Genomic DNA, 18870 nt, shown 5'->3' with positions numbered 1-18870 from the left:
ATTAATCGGCCAGTTTTAGTTTATGTGCATGAGTTTAGGCAAAAACTTTTAGGGCTATCTGTTTTATCATCTGAAATTTTTATGACTTCTGGTAGAGAATTTTACCTTCTTCTCATTAAAAAATATGTAAGTAAAAAAATCAGCTAAATAAAAAAAAACTTGGCTGTATTAACAGCTATACTAAAACTAGAGGATGCTTGTAAGCTTTTAAGTCTAGCACCCAGTTTAATTTTTAGATTTTGTGGGTTTTTTTTTTTTTTTGTACTTGATTTGAGTCTCAGGTGATATGGGTTGGAAAATGTTCTTTTTGATTGGTTTGTGCTTAGGGAAAGGTTTGATACTTTTCTGAGTATCATTTGAATCCAGGTTTAAGAATAATAATGAACCATGCGTTTATGCAGTAGGTCACAGAAAAGAGAATTTAACTTTTCCTAGAGGAAAGGGAACAAAAGACTCTTGAGGTCTTTTTTCTGAGTTCTGCATTTTGGCTGGCATCAGAAATATAAGAAAACGAATGAGTTATATTCCTTGAGCTGCTGAAATGCAGTTCTGTTTAACAATTCAGTTTCAAGTCCATTTATATCAGTAGTCCTAAATTGCTCCTGAAAGAAAGAAAAACAGAAGGGAAAATAATGATATTAAATACTACTGTAGACAGATACATTTAATTAAGCAGATTCTTAAGTCCTGAATTAATGTACTACTTTTACTGTTGTATATTCTTAATAAAATACTACATTTAGCCACAATTATGTCTGTTATAGGCTTAGAAAAGACATTTGTGTTACAAATATGAAGCTTAAACTTCTCATTGCACTGAGAAACATCTAATTACATCGATTCTCCTGCAAAGAGGAATATAACCAAACTCACAGCAGTCTCTAAAGTTAAGCCTGAAAAGAAAGTGCTAGATATTCATGTATAGGAATGACTAAAAATTATTTTTTAGCTAATAAGATCAGCCAAACATGAAGGTTAAAAAATATATATTGTTAAAAAGCATTTTGGTATTTCCTTAAATCAACCCTTTTAGAATATGACCAGAGAAATTGGAAAGGGCAGAACCACTAACAATAGTGGTGAGCAAAGCTTCTTAAAATGGGGGGGGGGGGAACCTAAAAAAGTTGGTCTTTTAATAAAGAGTGATTAGGAAGCTGCAGTTTTGTTTTGCCTGTTTCAAAACTATATGATGGCATGATATTCTTTCTGAACAGGTGGTTCAGATATCTGCCCTAACAAAGCTGATCTGTGCGGATATCCCGTAGGTACATGTGGTTTTGACTGCTGTGGATATGACCACTGCTCTAAGGACAGAGCATAAAATTTTACACAACTGTGGAAAATTGATCCCATGGTTTCTCACTAGAAATACAGTATGTTCTCGCTGGTGTTGAACTCTCTTCTCATTTTGTTAGCAGAGTGACTCCTTATTCCCATTTGTTAGTTTAGAATGGACACTGAATTTTTTTTTTTTTTTTTTGAGATGGAGTCTCTGTTTGCGCCCAGGCTGGAGTGCAGTGGTGCAATCTGGGCTCACTGCAAGCTCCGCCTCCTGGGTTCACGCCATTCTTCTGCCTCAGCCTCCCGAGTAGCTGGGACTACAGGCGTCCGCCACCTCGTCCGGCTAATTGTTTTGAATTTTTTAGTAGGGACGGGGTTTCACTGTGTTAGCCAGGATGGTCTCAATCTCCTGACCTCGTGATCCGCCCATCTCGGCCTCCCAAAGTGCTGGGATTACAGGCTTGAGCCACCGCGCCCGGCCTAGAATGGACACTGATATTCCAGGTTTGCAGCGCCAACATCAGCAAAGTGCTTAGGAAGCAAAGTCAGTTCATTCAATTTGATAAACCTTTATTGAGTAACTAGAAGGCACTGCCTTCTGGGATTTTGAAACTCAGAATGGAAAACAAAAACTCAAGATTAACTATTTAATACAAGTCTATTAGATTTGATGCTATCAATAAAAACAAACAGAAGCTGTAGAATATTCTAACACAAGGATGGAAGAAATGAATTCCAGGAGAGGGAGGGCACAAATACGAAGCAGGGCTTAATTCAGGAGTTTGGGTTTCCTGGGACTCTTTCACAAGGCTACAAGTTTGGTTCCACTGTAGAGGGAAGTGGAACAAACAGCTTAGAGAGCTGCAGTGAGCAGTGGCTTTACAGCAAATCTGAACAAAACTGTTGCTTTAAACGATAATGCCACTTACTTGAAAACTGATGAGACAGTTTTCCACAGGCTTGAGCTTGAAGTATTCATAATTATTATCTTCTTTAAGAGGCCTATGTGATTCACTTGATGTGGACATTTGAAGTTACAGGGGATGATTTTTATGCAGATTAATTGAGAAAACCATAATATAAAATCAAAATTAGCCCTTTTGAATATATAATTCATATAACAAATAAAATAGCTTGGTTGTAAGTAATTCTCTAACTAAATAGGAGACTTTTTTTGAAACACAGGCTGTCTAAATTGTTTTCCAACAAAATTACAAATACCTACTTACCATAGGCCCTTGGGTTGCAGTCATTGGAAACACAAACGTTATTTCCTTGAGTATGAAGAGGGTATTGTACTGTCTTTATTGCTAAATATTATTTTGGCCTTGGTTGTCTCTTCACTGTAACAAGAATAATGTAATATTTCATTTTCTTGCTTCATTAGAGAACAAAAATCAAGCTTGATTTCTTCCATGATGAATTTATGTAGATGACATAATGGAAGAGGAATTGTTAAAATATAGGAGCATTTCTACTAAGTAGGAACATGCCAGCCTAGGAGGGTATCCAGAACTCAGAATTCAAAGCAGGGCTTAGGCTTACAAAAAGGAAAGGGAGCTATTTATTGAGTTATTCTCTGTACCAGACATTGGGCTACATGGTTTTCTTAATTTATCCAATCTCTATCCATCCTATGGGGAAGTTTCTTTTTCTTTTTTTTTCCTTTACTTTCTGTTATTTTTTTCTCCTTGCATCTCCTTCATTTTCCTTTTGTTTTTAGTAAATAATTTTAAAGCAAATTCCAAAGATCATGTTATTTCACTCCTTCATAATTAATATACATCTCTAAGCAATTCAAATATTTTCCTACATAGCTGTAATGCCACCATCACAATCAACAGAATGATAATTTGATGATACCGTCTAACACCTGGTGTATAAACCAGGCAAATATCTCTTTATAGGGGCCTGTTCGAATCTAGATCTAACATGGCTCACACATCATACTGATTGTTGTATCTCTGAGTCTGTTTTGATCAAGACCAGTCTCCCTGCCCCCCTCAATCCCGTTTTTCTATGGCGATTTACTTGTTGCAGAATCTGGGTCAGTTATCCTATAGAATTTCTACATTCTGGATCTGTTGGCTTCGTTATGGTGTCATTTAATTTGTGTCTTTATCCCTCACATTTCCTGTAAACTCTGTTAGCTCCAGAGGCCTGATTAGTTTGAAGTTTAATTTTTTGGCAGGAATTCTTAAAGGTGGGCTGTGTGTTTCACACTGCATCACACCAGGAGGCTGCAGTGCCTGAGTGTCTCACTGCTGCGTTTGTCTGATGTTGTGAAGTTCCTAATTGATTTTTCAGGAGGGTTTCATTTATTCATAATCTTGCCTAAAACAATCATGTTTTTAGGTGCTGCAAAATTGTGATTTTCTAATTCTATCATCACTTCCACATTTATTAGCTGGATTTTTTTTCTATTAAAAATTTTTTTTCTCATCAGTTTGGACTATCTAGCTACCCTAAAATATTGTTCATGCAGGAAGGACAGGATAAATTCTTATTATTATTTATTGTTTTTTGAGACGGAGTCTTGCTCTGTCACCCAGGCTGAAGTGCAATGGCACAATCTCGGCTCACTGCAACCTCTGCCTCCTGTGTTCAAGTGATTCTCCTGCCTCAGCCTTCAAGTAGCTGGGATTACAGGTGCCCGCCACCACACCCAGCTAATTTTGTATTTTTAGTAGAAATGGGGTTTCACCATATTGGCCAGGCTGGTCTTGAACTCTCGACCTCAAGTGATCCACCTGCTTCAGCCTCCCAAAGTGTTGGGATTATGGGCGTAAGCCACCGTGCCCAACCCATTCCTTTTTTTTTGACTGAGAAATTTCTAGATAAGGAATTGGGGATTTAGAGAAAGTTTTTTTTTTCTTTTTCTTTTTTCTTTCTTTTCTGTTTTACAGATAGAGAGGTTAAGACTCAGAAATGTAAAGTAAATTGTTCAAGATCTCCCAAATAGCTATTAAGGAGCAGAAATGGTATTCAATCCTATACTTTCTGGACTTAAAAGTGTATGTTGTTTCCACGAAACTAAAATGCACCCCTGCCCTTGAATCTCCAATTGCAGTCAGCTGGGGGTTGCTACCACAAATATCTCCCAATGCTTTGCCCTTTAGGAACCAGATTAAAGAATCTCGTTTATAGGCATTCTGCCTATATAAACAGGCAGTGCTTCAGAACTGTAGCTCCAAATGGAGGGGCTGGCCTGCGTAGGCAAAGAGCTGGGCAGGGCCAGGAAACATGTCATAGTATTTGGTAGGACAGGCTTTTGGGCATCACAGTTTGTGATTTTAGGCTACTGCAGCAGCCCAAATGTGAGTTACACTAAGTTATGGGTGGAGCACATATATGTGACCAGAACAATTTGGAGAGTTATCAGAATTTAGTTAACCTTTCCTAAATATTCTCCCATTTCTCATGCCGCCTCCTCAACCACTGTAGATTTGAAGGGAGAATTTAGCTCACTGCCTGTGTTAGTCCGTTTGCATTGCTATGAATGAATACTCGAGACCTGGTAATCTATAACGAAAAGAGGTTTATTTGGCTCATGGTTCTGCAGGCTGTACAAGCATGACACCAGCATCTACTGGTCTTCTTGTTAAGGCTTAGGAAGCTCTTACTCATAGCTATAAGGCAAAGGGGGAATAGGTGTGTCACATGGTGAGCGAGGGAGCAAGAGAGATGCTGGCTCCTTAAACAACCAGCTCTTGTGTGAACTCATAAAGGAAGAACTCACTCATTGCCATGGGAAAGCACCAAGCCACTCATGAAGGATCTGCCACCATGACTTAAACTCCTCCCATTAGGCCCCACCTCCAACACTGGGGATCACATTTCAACATGAGATTCGGAGGGGACAAACATCCCAACTGTATCACTACCTAAACATTATGTTGCAATTCCTAAACGTCGGTTGACTGTATCCCTGGCATCTAGCCCCGCCCCACTCCAGGAGCTGTGGCCCTTTGGTACTGGCTTACTTTGCTCATTATGACTTTAAGTATCGCTTTTTTTTTTTTTTTTTTTTTTACAAATTAAAGGTTTGTAGCAACCCTGCATCAAGTGAGTCCATTGGTGCCATGTTTCCAACAGTGCGTGTTCACTTCATGTCTCTGTCACATTTTAGTAATTTTTGTAATACTTCAAATCTTTTCATTACTGTTATGTCTTTTTTCTTTCTTTTCTTTTCTTTTTTTTTTTTTGAGACAGGGCCTTGCTCTGTCACCCAGGCTGGAATGCAGTGGCGTGATCCTGGCTCACTGCAGCCTTGGACTCCCAGACTGAAGCAGTCCTCTGATCTCAGCCTCCTGAGTAGCTGGCACCACAGGTGTGTGCCAACATGCCAGGTTAATTTTTGTATTTCTTGTAAAGACGGGATTTCACCTTGATGCCAAGGCTGGTCTCGAACTCCTGAGCTCGGGCAATCTGCCTGCCTCAGCCTCCCAAAGTACTGGGATTACAGGCATGAACCATCATGCCCAGCCACTATTATATCTGTTATGGTGACCTGCGATCACTGATCTTTGATGTTTGGGGTGCCATGAACCACAACCACATAAGACAGATAACTGAACTGATAAATGTGTGTTCCAGCTGCTTCATCAACTGGCTGTTCCCCCATCTGTCTTCCTTTCCTTGGGTTTCCCTATGTACTGAGACACAATAGTACTGAAATTAGGCCAATTAATAACCCAACAATGGCCTTTAAGTGTTCAAGTAAAAGAAAGAGTCTCACATCTTGTATTTTAAATAAAAAGCTAGAAATGATTAAATTTAGGGAAGAAGACATGTTGAAAGCTGAGATAGGTTAATAGCTAGGCCTCTTCTGCCAGTTGGCCAAGTTGTGAATGCAAAGGATAAGTTCTTGAAGGAAAATAGAAGTGCTGCTACAGTGAACACATCAATGACATGAAAGCAGCACAGCTTTATTGCTGATATGAAGAAAGTTTTAGTAGTCTGGATAGAAGATCAAACCAGCCACAACATTTCCTTAAGCCAAAGGCTAAGCCAAAGAAAGGCTGTAACTCTTCCTGTATTCTGTGAAGGGTGAGAGAGCTGATGAGCTACAGAAGAAAAGTTGGAATCTAGCAGAGGTTGGTTCATGAGGTTGAAGGAAAGAAGCTCCCTCCATAACGTAAAAGTTCAAGGTAAAGCAGCAAGTGCTGATGTAGAAGCTGCAGCAAGTTATCCAGGAGACTGGTATCTAGCTAAGATCAAGGATGAAGGTAGGCTGGCCGCGGCGGTGGCTCATGCCTGTAATTCCAGCACTTTAGGAGACCGAGGTGGGAGGATTGCTGGAACCCAGGAGTTCGAAACCAGCCTGGGCAATATAGTGAGACTGTCTCTACAAAATTTTAGAAAAAGGATGAAAGTGGCTACACTAAACAGATTTTCAGTATTGATGAAACAGCATTCTGTTGGAAGAAGAGGCCATCTAGGACTTTCATAGCTAGAGAGAAGCCCACACCTGGCTTCAAGGAGCAGGCTGATGCTCTTGTTAGGGGCGAATGCAACTGATGACCTTAAGTTGAAGCCAATGCTTATTTACCATTCAGAAAATCCAACGGCCGTTAGGAATTATACTCAGTTTACTCTGTTTGTGCTCTATAAATGCAACAACAAAGCCTGGATGACAGCACATCTGTTTATAGCCTGGTTTACTGAATACCTTAAGCCCGCTGTTGATACCTACTGGGCTCAGAAAAAAATATTCCTTTCAAAATATTCCCGCCCGTTGACAATGCACCTTCTCACCCAAGAGCTCTGATGGAGATGTACAAGGAGATTAATGTTGTTTTCACTCCTGCTAACACAGCATCCATTCTGCAGTCCATGGATCAAGGAGTAATTTTGACTTTCACATCTTATTATTTAAGAAATACATTTTGTAAGGCTATAGCTGCCATAGATAATGTTTCCTTTGAAGGAGCTGGAAAAAGTAAATTGGAAACCTCGTGGAGAGGATTTGCCATTCTAGATGCCTTTGAGAACATTCATGATTCTTGGGGGGAAGTCAAAGTATCAACATTAACAGGAGTTTGGAAGAAGTTGATTCCAACCCTCATGGGTGACGTTAAGACTTTAGTGGAGGAAGTCACTGCAGATGTGGTGGAAATAGCAAGAAAACTAAAATTAGAAGTGGAACCTGAAGATGTGACTGAATTGCTGAAATCTCATGATAAAACTTGAATGGAGCCCAGCATGGTGGCTCACGCTTGTAATCCCAGCACTTTGGGAGGCTGCAGCTGGCGGATCACTTGAGGCCAGGAGTTCAAGACCAACCTGGCCAACACAGTGAAACCTATCTCTGATAAAAATACAAAAACTAGCCAGGAGCAGTGGCACACACATGTAATTCCAGCTACTTGGGAGGCTGAGGCATGAGAATCACTTGAACCCAGGAGGCAGATGTTGTAGTGAGCCTACATCACGCCAGGGCACTCCAGCCTGGGTGACAGAGCAAGACGCTGTCTCCAAAACAAACAAACAAACAAACAAAAACCCCAACAACTAAAATGGATGAGGAGAGAAAGAAGTTTCTTGATATGGAGTCTACTCCTGGTGATGATGCTATGGACGTTGTTGAAACGACAATACAAGATTTAGAATATTACATAAACTGAATTGATAAAGCAGCATCAGGGTTTGAGAATATTGTTTCCAATATCGAAAGACATTTTACTGTGGGTAAAATACTATCAAACAGCATCACATGCTACAGAGAAATTTTAGTGAAAGGAAAAGCCAATTGATGCAGTAAACTTCACTGTGGTCTTATTTTAACACGTTAACCACAGCCACTCCAGCCTTCAGCAGCCATCAGGCTGATCAGTCAGCAACCATCAAGATCAAGGCAAGAATATCCACCAGCAAAAAGATGATGACTTGCTGAAGCCTTAGCATTTTTTAGCAATAAAGTTGTTTTTTTTTTTTTTTTTTTTTGAGACAGGGTCTAGCTCTGTCACCAAGGCTGGAGTACAGTGGCATGATCTCAGCTCACTGCAGCCTTGACCTTACAGGCTCAAGTGATCCTCCCACCTCAGCCTCTTAAGTAGCTGGGACTACAGGCATATGCTGCCATATCCAGGTAATTTTGTTTATTTTTTGTAGAGATGGTGTCTCACTCTGTTGCCCAGGCTGGTCTCAAACTCCTAATCTCAAGCAATCCTCCCTCCTCAGCCTTCCTAAGTGTTAGGATTACAGGCATGAGCCACTGCACCTGGCCAATAAAGTATTTTTAAATTAAGATATATATATAGGTTTCTGCAGACATAATGCTATTAAACACTTAAGAGATTACAGTATAATATAAACATAACTTTTATATGCACTGGGAAACCAAAAAATTTATGTGACTTGCTTTATTGTGATATTTCCCAGTGATACTTGCTTATTGCTGTGGTCTGGAATCAAACCCACAATATCTCTGAGGTATGCCTGTACCTTAAAGTAGTGTTAATGAAACCGAAATCACTTAGGGCTAAAATAAACTTAGGAGATTTTCTTGGCTTTATGGTATCTACAATACCAGGGACTTCTAATGCTGGAGTCGCTACCTGATTCAAAGAAAGAACATTTCCCAGGCTGGGCGTGGTGAGTCACACCTCTAATCCCAGCACTTTGGGAGGCTGAGGCAGGCAGATCACTTGAGGTCAGAAGTTTGAGACCAGCCTGGCCAATATGGTGAAACTCTGTTTACTAAAAATACAAAAATTAACCAGGTGTGGTAGCAGTTTCCTGTAATCCCAGCTACTCTGGAGGCTGAGGCAGGAGAATTCTTTGAACTTGGGAGGCTGAGGTTGCAGTGAGCCAAGATCATGCCACTGCACTGCAGCCTGGGCAACAGCATGCAACTCCATCTCAAAAAACAAACAAACAAACAAACAAACAAAAAACCAGGCTGGGCATGGTGGCTTATGCCTGTAATCCCAGCACTTTGGGAAGCTGAGGCAGGTGGATCAGGAGGTCAGGAGTTCAAGACTAGCCTGGCCAGCATGGTGAAACCCTGTCTCTACTAAAAAAAAAAAAAAAAAAAATTAGCTGGGCATGGTGGCACGTGCTTGTAATCCAAGCTACTTGCGGGGTCTGAGGCAAGAGAATTGCTTGAACCCAGGAAGCGGAGTTTGCGGTGAGCCAAGATTGCGCCACTACACTCCAGCCTGGGCGACAGAGCGAGACTCCATCTCAAAAAACAAACAAACAAACAAAAAACCCACCAAAACCAAAACATTTCCCAAGACTTTTTACACCCCAGTGGTACCAAATGTTTTTTCGGTGTCTTCCACATTTCACTTCTTCCATTAACATGGCAGCCTGCATTAGAGTTAAACAAATAATAAACTCTGAAATTGCAGTTGGGACGGTCTCCTATGCTTATTGTGGCCAGAAGTCTCATCTCAGCCCTTATTTTGATGATCCATGATATGTAACAAATAAAGAAGGCCTGCACTCCTGCCATCCCAGGCCAGCACCAGAATTCCCTTAGCACCTATATTCCGTATATCAGACAAAATGTATGCCATCTCTGTGCTTGCTTACAGGGGACTATAATTAGCTCCTAGAAAACAAGCAGAGGTCCTGTGAAGGAGTAATCTAGAAAAGCCCAGCAGTTCTATATTTTGCCTTGAGAAGATAAAATCATATCCAGAGAATCCAGATATGAAGAATGGCAGAGGAAGATGAAAAATGTTCTGTCATTCGGAGTAATCTCCAATTTTGTTTAAATATTAGGCTTCCTTATAGAGCATCTGGCTCAGAGCTGTCCAATAGAACTTTCTGTGGTGATGGAAATGTTCTTTATCTGTGCTGTCCAATATGGAGACCACTAGCCATGTGTGGTTATTAAGTACATGAAATGTGACAAGTGCAACTAAAAAACTTCATTTTTCATTTTTTTCTTTTCTTTTTTTAGTTTTTGTAGAGATAGGGGGCTAACTATGTTGCCCAGGCTGTTCTCGAACTCCTGGCTTCACGCTGTCCTCCTGCGTCAGCCTCCCAAAGTACTGGAATTACAGGCATGAGCCACTTCCCTGGCCCATTTTATTTAATTTTAATCGATTAAAACTTTAGTTCTAGAGATAAATCCTAACGAAAATTTTAATTGATTAGAATTAATTTTTTAATAGCACATACAGCTAGGGGCTGCTATATTAGACGGTGTGGTTACTGGCCCTTGCCCTCCTAACTTTTTATACCTTCTGACAATATTTACAAGTTGGGACTATTATAACATTGTTCAAAAATTGAAGGCACTAATTTCATTAATCCTACATATACATTTCCACTGTGAAATTAGCTTTGCAATGGGTTAGAAATTCAAGTCTCGTTGTATCAAGGCAAGCTTTTATTGTGAGATTAACTTCAATGGAACATTCATTATGTTTAAGCTTTGATGTTTAAAATTTGGGTAAATCCTGTGCTTTAGTGGTGATGCTTGTGCAACAGTGTGCAACTTCATGCCTGGTCTGGACACTTAGAAATGACTAAAATGATGAGTTCTATGTTAAATATGTTTTACCACAGCAAAAAAACTATATGCTTTGGTTTTTAAGATTTGGCTTGATTGTGATTTTCTTTGGTTAAAATTTCCTCTGCTACAGGCCTTGCTGAGGATCTGGTGCGGCATGTTCCTGGCTGTAGCGTGTTTCTCTTTGGCGAAGCTGACCTGCCTGAGAAGCGTAGTCTTGTCCAGAGAAGGAAGCAGCTGGGTTGGTTCACGAGGAGAGATTTCAGTGCTCTTCAGCCTGACCTGGGAGCTGCCCCTGCCCGAAGATGTGGTTTAACAGGTTCTGAGCATGGTTTTTGCTTTGCTCTGTATTTTTTTTTTTTTAAACTTGAGGTCCCCTTTCTGAGTCACACCCTCTTAATGCAGGAAGAGTTATAGGAGTGGCTACTTCTTAAATGGATGAGGCTCTCCTTTCTGCTGTTACTCTCACCCGGGCCCTGTTAAGCTAACCTGTGAGCCTAGAAGCACCCGTCAGGTATTTGATGAGGGCCCCCAGAAGTGATATTCAAGATATATCATTAGCCCTGCAATGTGATCACTGATGAAAAGAATGCTCATAGCTCCTGGCACTGGGGCAGGGTCCTGGAGGCCCCTATCTGTGAATGGTGTGGGGTGTGCCCTGGGGTGTGATGGAGACACCTGGGGAGGGAGGACTTAGGGAGAGATCACTTCTAGCTGGTAGAAAGGTCTTTCAGTACTTAAATATCAGTGTAGCCAAGTTGGTGCTTACAGCTGGAAATCAGTTTTAGAGGAACCCTGGAAAAAATCTTTTCTAGATAACGGACTTCTAGAATACAGAGACCAAAGACTGGGAAAAGAAACTATTCCTTCCCCTGGATCTCATCAACTTTTGCCTCTCTCTGCCACTCCTGCCCTCTCTCCCCGCCCCACCCCTAAGGGATGTATCAGGAAAAGGTAGAACTCCTCTTTGTTGCCTGCATTTCCAGCTTCCTAGTGTCACTTATTTGAGTCTCAATTGTTTCATTCTCAAACATCTGTTGGGGGCCACAAATTAAACCATGTAAGGTCACATTTTGATGGTCAATGAATAACTTAAGCAGTTACCAAAATACTAGATATCCAAGGAGTGAGAGGTGGGTGAGCATAAGAAACACATTTCTCATGGCACAGCTCTGCCAAAGCCCTGCAGAATCATTTACACATAGGTCTTTGGTTACTAGCCCCTGGCACAGAATTCGATCTTAAACAAATAATATCTATAATCAAGTAGAGCAATGCAATTAAAAAAAAAAAGCACAGGTTTTGAGGCTATGCTGAAATCCCGGCCTTGCTATTTGCTGGCTGCGTGACCGTGGTTCCTTGGTCTCGTTATGCTTTGGTTCCCATATCTATGAAATGGACGTAATAATGTCTCCCTCTCATTACTGTGAAGTCGAAATGATGTCTGTAAAGTGCCTGACACAGTACTAAAGGGCCATTCTTTTCTTCCCTATGAAGAGGAGATTTAATAAAAGTGATATTATAAATGTATTTCATTCAACATTTTGTTATAGAAAAAAGGAAGAGACTGATTGCTCTCTGCCAATTTGAACCTCACATATTTTCCCATGATTTGTCTCACAAATGGAGAAGTGTAAAGTTTTATGACTAAATTTTCAGAAATCTATTTCCTGGTTTCTAATTTGAGCCTCCCTAAAGACTGAAGAGATTATACCACAGATGCAGTCGCTTCAGTGCCAGGTGGACTGGTATTGCAGTCAGGTGGACAGGAATTAGATATAGGTATACTGCTATCAGAGCATTAGGTTAAGTAAACACTTGAATAACTTAATTCTCATTTTTGCAATGCTGTTAGAATAAATGGGTTGATATATGGGAAAAACTTTAACCTGATATAAAAGGCATAAGACCGAATACCAATATTATCGCTAATTATGTTTAGTTTCCTAAGAACAAACTCGATATGTAGTTGTTTAAACTAAAGGGAGGATTGCCTCCCAGTCTGATCTATCACCTGCCTATGGTTGGATAATCTGTGCCTCTGCCTCATCATGATCTATTTTATATTGTTTGATTTGAAATGGTCAACACATTGGGATTTCTGATTTTTTCTTTTTCTTTCTTTCTTTCTTTTTTTTTTTTTTTTTTTTTTTTTTGAGACAGGGTCTTATGGCATTTGCCTAGGCTGGAGTGCAGTGGTGCAATCTCGGCTCACTACAGCCACAACCTCCTGGGCTCAGGCAATTCCCCCACCTCATCCTTCCAAGTATATTTTGTAGAGACAGGGATTCACCATATTGCCCAGGCTGGTCTCAAAACTCCTGGACTCAGGCAATCTACCCGCCTTGGCCTCCCAAAGTCCTGGGATTATAGGCACGAGCCACTGTGCCTGGGCCATGATTTTATTCTGTTTTTACTCACATGGAGATCTGTAATTTACATAAAAATTTTCATAAAAATCTGCAAATCCCAAGTTAAAACATTAAGATACCAAAATTGGCACAACGAATGTTTAAAGATGATATTTTAAAGGTAATATTTAATACTGGGGAAGATGTAGTTAGAGACATTTACAGTGTTAATGATAGTATAAATTGGTATAAACTTTTTAGAAGTGAGCTTGTGATACGTATGAAGAGCTCTAAAAATGTATATAACTGCCTTTCAGGAATTCTAGATCTAGAGATAAATCCTAAGGAAATAGTAAAAGGGACATGTACAAGGATGTTTATCAAAGCATTATTTATAATAGCAAATACTGAAAATAATGGAAATGTTTGCTATTTGGGAATGTTTATATAAAATGTGGCATACTCAAGCATGATGTTTTAGAAGAACCTTCAGAGACATAGAAAATGCAGTCTAATGTAGAGAGAATTTGCAGTTAAATTAGTTTAAAACAGATATTAAGTACCTACTGTGTGCTAAGCAGTATCACCAGTGGGCAAAATAGAACTTATGTTTCCTCAAAGAACTTACATTGTAGTTGGGGAGGGGCAAAGAGACAGACCGTAAATAAAAACCTTAATAAACAAATGAATTATGTAGCATGTTAGAAAATAACAGGTGCTACAGCCAAAATAAATATTGAACAGGACAAGGGCATTAAGAGTTCTAGAATGGGGCCGTATTGTGATTATAGGTGGAATAATCCAAATTAGGCCTCTTTGTAAAGGCAATATTAGAGCAAAGACTTGAAGGAGTGAGACCACTAGCCATGTGGAGATGTGGAGGAGAGTTTTAGGCAGAGGGAATAGCCAGTGCAAGGGACACCAGGTAGTATAGGCAGCGTGATCTCAATATTGTAAAATATATATGTACATATTTTGTTTGTATTATATATAAGAAAAACATTTTTAAATTCTTAAAGCTTCCAACATATTTTCATAATATCTCTAAATCAATCCTGTGATTATTTCCATCATCTTCCCTGCAGAGTAATTAGTAAGATTTATTAGTGGTAAATTTTATAAACGCTAAGTTTCAGTGCCTGTATTTAGATTATATTTGATGGCATGTTCATGATAAGAAGGGAAAAGGAGCACAGCTCTTCCCCTATATGCCTTTTTTCACTGGTACCCATGACCAAGGGTAGAAACTTTAGCTTGTGGAAGAAACAAGAAAATTACAATTTGCCAAGTTTGGGCAGTCTGTTTGTCCATCATTTAGTAGGCTCAATGCAGATGCTAATAGCAGAAAAGTAAAGTATTTCAAGGAGGATCAGTGAATAAGGGATGTGAATAAACAATTAGTTTCTAATATTCCTCACACTAGATAGTAGAGTTTAAGACTTTCTACTAAAATATTAGGTTACCTTAATTGCACATATTCTTCCTTAAACAATAATCCAGAAAGAAGTAAATTGCTTTCTTTCTTTTTTTTTTTTTTTTTTTTGAGATGGAATCTCACTCTGTCACCCAGGCTGGAGTGCAGTGGTGCAATCTCAACTCACTGCAAGTTCTACCTCCCAGGTTCAAGAGATTCCTCTGCCTCAGCCTCCCGAGTAGCTGGGGCTACAGGCGCGCACCACCATGCATGGCTCATTTCTTGGATTTTAGTAGAGACGGGGTTTCACCATGTTGGCCAGGATGGTCTCGAACTCCTGACCTCGTAATCTGCCCACCTCGGCCTCTGAGGTGCTGGGATTACAGGCATGAGCCACCGTGCCTGGCTTTCATTTTTTGAAGTAATATCTACTGAAGTATAATTTATAACACCTCTTTCTTTAGGGTAGAAATGTTATTCATCTAATTTTTCAATGAATTTGGTTCCCAACAATAGCGATTTTGCACTTGCTTAAATTTAATTGGCTTTATATATTTTTCTAACATTTTTTTTGGTTATGTCAGTGTTTCCCAACATATTTTTCCCTCCCACCAAAACAGAAAAACCTCAACACATTGTTGCTATGTTTATGTTTTTTCCTACAAAAATTAAATAGAAATGATTGGCGCTATCAACTGTACAGTATAGTCAACAATCCAGGACAAATTAATTTACACAGTGCCGTAGAGGAAGCAGAATCTATAAGGAAACAGGTTTCTGTTTTGAAGTTCCCAAAGAATATTATAAACAGAAGAGAAAAAGAAGTGAGCTCAGAAATGATTAACACCCATAGTCAGTGCCAAACACACAAAATCTTTTAAGCCAAATTCCTTTTAAAAGTTTGTAGTTGGCCAGCTTGTGGGGAACATAAATAAGGGCAAAGCAGTAATAGTTGATACTTTTAGATCTATAAATAAATACTTCATACATATATATTTAAAACCCTAAACATTTATGGGGTAATTTAAACACTGCTGTCTGATATGTTGTATGAATGGCCTTCATGTATGCATCATTGTTTAAAAATGCGGGGAAAATTCTTTGAACTGTAGTTTCATATGATGCCCTAGGAGTCAGAGATGGAGGTAATTGGTACATCTTGGAATCAGGGGCTTCTGTTTAGTTATTTAAATGGGTTACTGAGCACTTTCCTGCTTACTTCTTTCTACTATAAATAAGAAATGCATCATCAGGCACTTTTCTTGACATTGAATACTCCAATTTACTCCACACCAAAACTTTATCTGGTATTTGAAAAATAATTTCCAGTTTTAGAATGAGTCTCATTTTAAGGAGCCTATTTTTAAAAATCATTTGCTGATGCTGGCTAGGAAGCCTAGTTGGGATGATGAAAAATGGAAGTCTCAATGTGTCACTAAGTGTGTAACCTACAATTGGAACATGAAGGACTTAGACTTTGCCTGAACTCAGGGAGGGCACTGTTCTATTTTTGAAAAACCTGAGAGTAGCAAGTCACTTGAGTTTCCCTCTTATCTGGACTGGCTTCGTTATAGGAGGTTAATTTATACTTATGTTTGTAATGTCTTCTGAATTATTTCTACTCTGAAAGATTCAAAGGCAATAGAATGAGATTCACAGTGCCTCACTGAGCAAGGAAACGTCATAGCCATTTTACAGAAAGACAGCTGAGCAGAGGCAGTGTCCCGTTGAGGTGGAACTTGAATTTGGACCCACGAGAGTACTTCCTAGCCCTGTGGCACACAGTTCTCACTTAGCTTTCTTTTCTGTGAATTCAGCCACATGCACACAAGTCCCGCATTCTTCCCGCCATGGGAGCACTGGACTTAGCAATTATGTTTGAGTTTTATGGCTTTAGTCATCAAATGTCCTGTTTCAGCTGTGGTTTCTCTTTAGTGCATGGTCTAAAAAATTTAAAATACCAATATATAATGATAACTAATTGTTTTTGGTATAATAACTGTTTATATTTTTGAACCTGAGTTCTGAGTCTGGTGACCTTGCTCTGTTTGTTACTCTGAAGCAAAGTCCACATTTAGGCTAGGGTTTTACCTTATTTTAACCTTCTTCCTGTTTTTGTACTCAGGAACCTGCATGGTTCCTGGCACTCACCAGGTTTTCAGTAACAAAGTTTTTTTTTGTTTTTGAGACAGAGTCTCGCTCTATCACCAGGCTGGAGTGCAGTGGCGCGATCTCGGCTCACTGCAACCTCCACCTCCTGGGTTCAAGTGATTCTCCTGCCTCAGCCTCCTGAGTAGCTGGGACTACAGGCGCGTGCCACGATGCTCAGCTAATTTTTGTATTTTTAGTAGAGACGGGGTTTCACGATATTGGCCAGGCTGGTCTCGATCTCCTTACCTTGTGATCCGCCCACCTCGACCTCCCAAAGTGCTGGGATTATAGGCGTGAGCCACCGCGCCCAGCCCAGTAACAAAGTGTTTAATGAGGGAGTTGAATTGGTTGAAAAGAATCTGTTTATTCAAACTGTAATGCAGTCCACAAATTTGAAGTTTTCTCTTTAGATGTAAAAGTACCAAATATCCTAAAACACCATCCCAGCTCTCTCTTCATGCATGCTTTAATACTGGCCACCAAAGAGGAGTATAATTTAATGAATGGAACTTCTGAAGACACCCCTAAACAACTTTGGACCTCCTAAAGTGAAACTCTTTTCTGTAGAGTTAAAATATGTAGAATCCTTTCACCTTTAATTGATTGAAAATGATGGTGCCTGGAACTATTTTTGAGAATAATTTTGATCTAAAGGGAAAAAAATACATGTGTTTCTTCTGAGTGCTGCTTTTCCATTTTCCTAATGGGCTCTTCACTATTGTTTTGTCTGAATGCAGTTTTTTATTTGTGTTATTCCAGACATGGTCCTACCACAAGCATCTTTAAACCAGACATTAATAGCATAGTTCACAGTCATTACTGCCAGTGCTCAAACACAAATATTGCATTTGTGTTTGCGAAAGCTACACATCAGATGTTAATTAAGTGCATTTGGTTTTTTTCTGCTTAAACAATCTGGCATAAAGAGTTTACATCCATATCAGTTCACCATAAGGTCTCAACAATATCTAAATCACCAGCCATACAGTATATGATAAATACAGTGTTTCTACACAAGAAAATAACGGAATTGTCAGGAAAACATCAGGCCTGTTATATTTCTCTGTGAAATAATAGCAACTGAATCTCAGTTTCTTTTTCTTTTTGATAAAAAAGTATTTAACTAGGAGTAAACACCAATATTTAGAATGATAAATTTTTCATTAAAGCACACATGGAAAGCGAAATCATACCAAAGATTTTTTTCCTTGTTTTTAGCTTGCTTCAGGGCGTTGTGACAGTTGTGTTGGAAGAAAATTGGAATTTCAGCCTTGCAGTGAGGGGATTCGTGCTGCCACCAGAGCAGCCGAGTGCCAATCTGCGGGAGGTGGGAGTGGAGCGAAACCGCAAACTGAGAAACAAACTTTCACATCAGGTTTCTAATTTTAGAGCAAAAAGTGGAATTACTTTAATTATATGACATTTAACTAGAAATACGATTTGCTGGGATTAATTATCTCTCTCATTTAAAATACCTTCTTAGTAGGTTTAAATTAACATAAAAAATCAAATTCAGCATTTAAATAAGGTCAATGGGACTGCTGGATTTAAACACAGAATCTGATTCAGTATAATTGGATCACCGTATTGGTTTTGACTTGGAAGGATTAAATGGAGGAAATTGGAAAAGCGTGAATTTGGGCAGAAAGAGAAATTTTCTCTTCTTTCTTTCTTTCTTCTTTCACCCTCTAAGAGAGAGAAGTTTCCCCACCTTGGGGAGGAAACTATTACCCTGATTAAGTCAGAAACATCTCAGATTTGTTAACTGTCTCTGTTTTTTCACTACTTGAATAAGAAATAGTAATAAAACAAAAATATTGTGTAACTAAGGCTTACTAGAAGAATTTAAAATATATATGACAAGGGTCCGTTTGAAAAATGATTATTCTGTGTTAAGTGATTACCTCTTATTTTATTTAAAAGCATATGAAAGTTATTTCTGATGTTTTATTTTGCTAGAAAAAAAATGAACTTTATGCTTTTGAAGGAATTTTAAAAATAAGAGTTTCATTTTAGTCAAGTAAGTCGGTGTTGGGACACTGAACAGCATACATTGCTTTATTGAACTCTTGTCCTTAGGGCTTACATCTAAACTTACTTTGTCTTTAATAATTTATCTTAGGCAATGAGTTCATTTATAGCAAGAATGATCAACTTTGGAAATTCTACTAACAAGGGGAAGTTATTAGACATGTGATGGTAGA

The 18870-nt window shown here is 39.2% G+C and overlaps 1 protein-coding gene across 5 annotated transcripts in view; it reads left to right on the top strand.

Annotated features, from left to right (window-relative positions):
- FTCDNL1 (formiminotransferase cyclodeaminase N-terminal like) overlaps window positions 1-18870 on the top strand; it is a 58230-nt gene that overhangs the window by 22263 nt on the left and 17097 nt on the right. For 4 of the 5 annotated variants that reach the window (XM_038001800.2, XM_007967054.3, XM_038001798.2 and 1 more), the window contains one exon: window positions 10884-11069. The exons of the other annotated variant lie outside the window; for it this stretch is intronic. In XM_038001800.2, coding sequence (XP_037857728.2) covers window positions 10884-11069 — 186 coding nt within the window. The remainder of the gene's footprint in view (window positions 1-10883; window positions 11070-18870) is intronic. 5 annotated transcript variants of the gene reach the window in all.

This window comes from Chlorocebus sabaeus, chromosome 10 (assembly GCF_047675955.1).
Source record: "Chlorocebus sabaeus isolate Y175 chromosome 10, mChlSab1.0.hap1, whole genome shotgun sequence".
In the NCBI taxonomy this organism is placed as follows: domain Eukaryota; kingdom Metazoa; phylum Chordata; class Mammalia; order Primates; family Cercopithecidae; genus Chlorocebus; species Chlorocebus sabaeus.
Note: the sequence above shows the minus strand (reverse complement) of the source record. Positions and strands in the feature narration are given on the sequence as shown.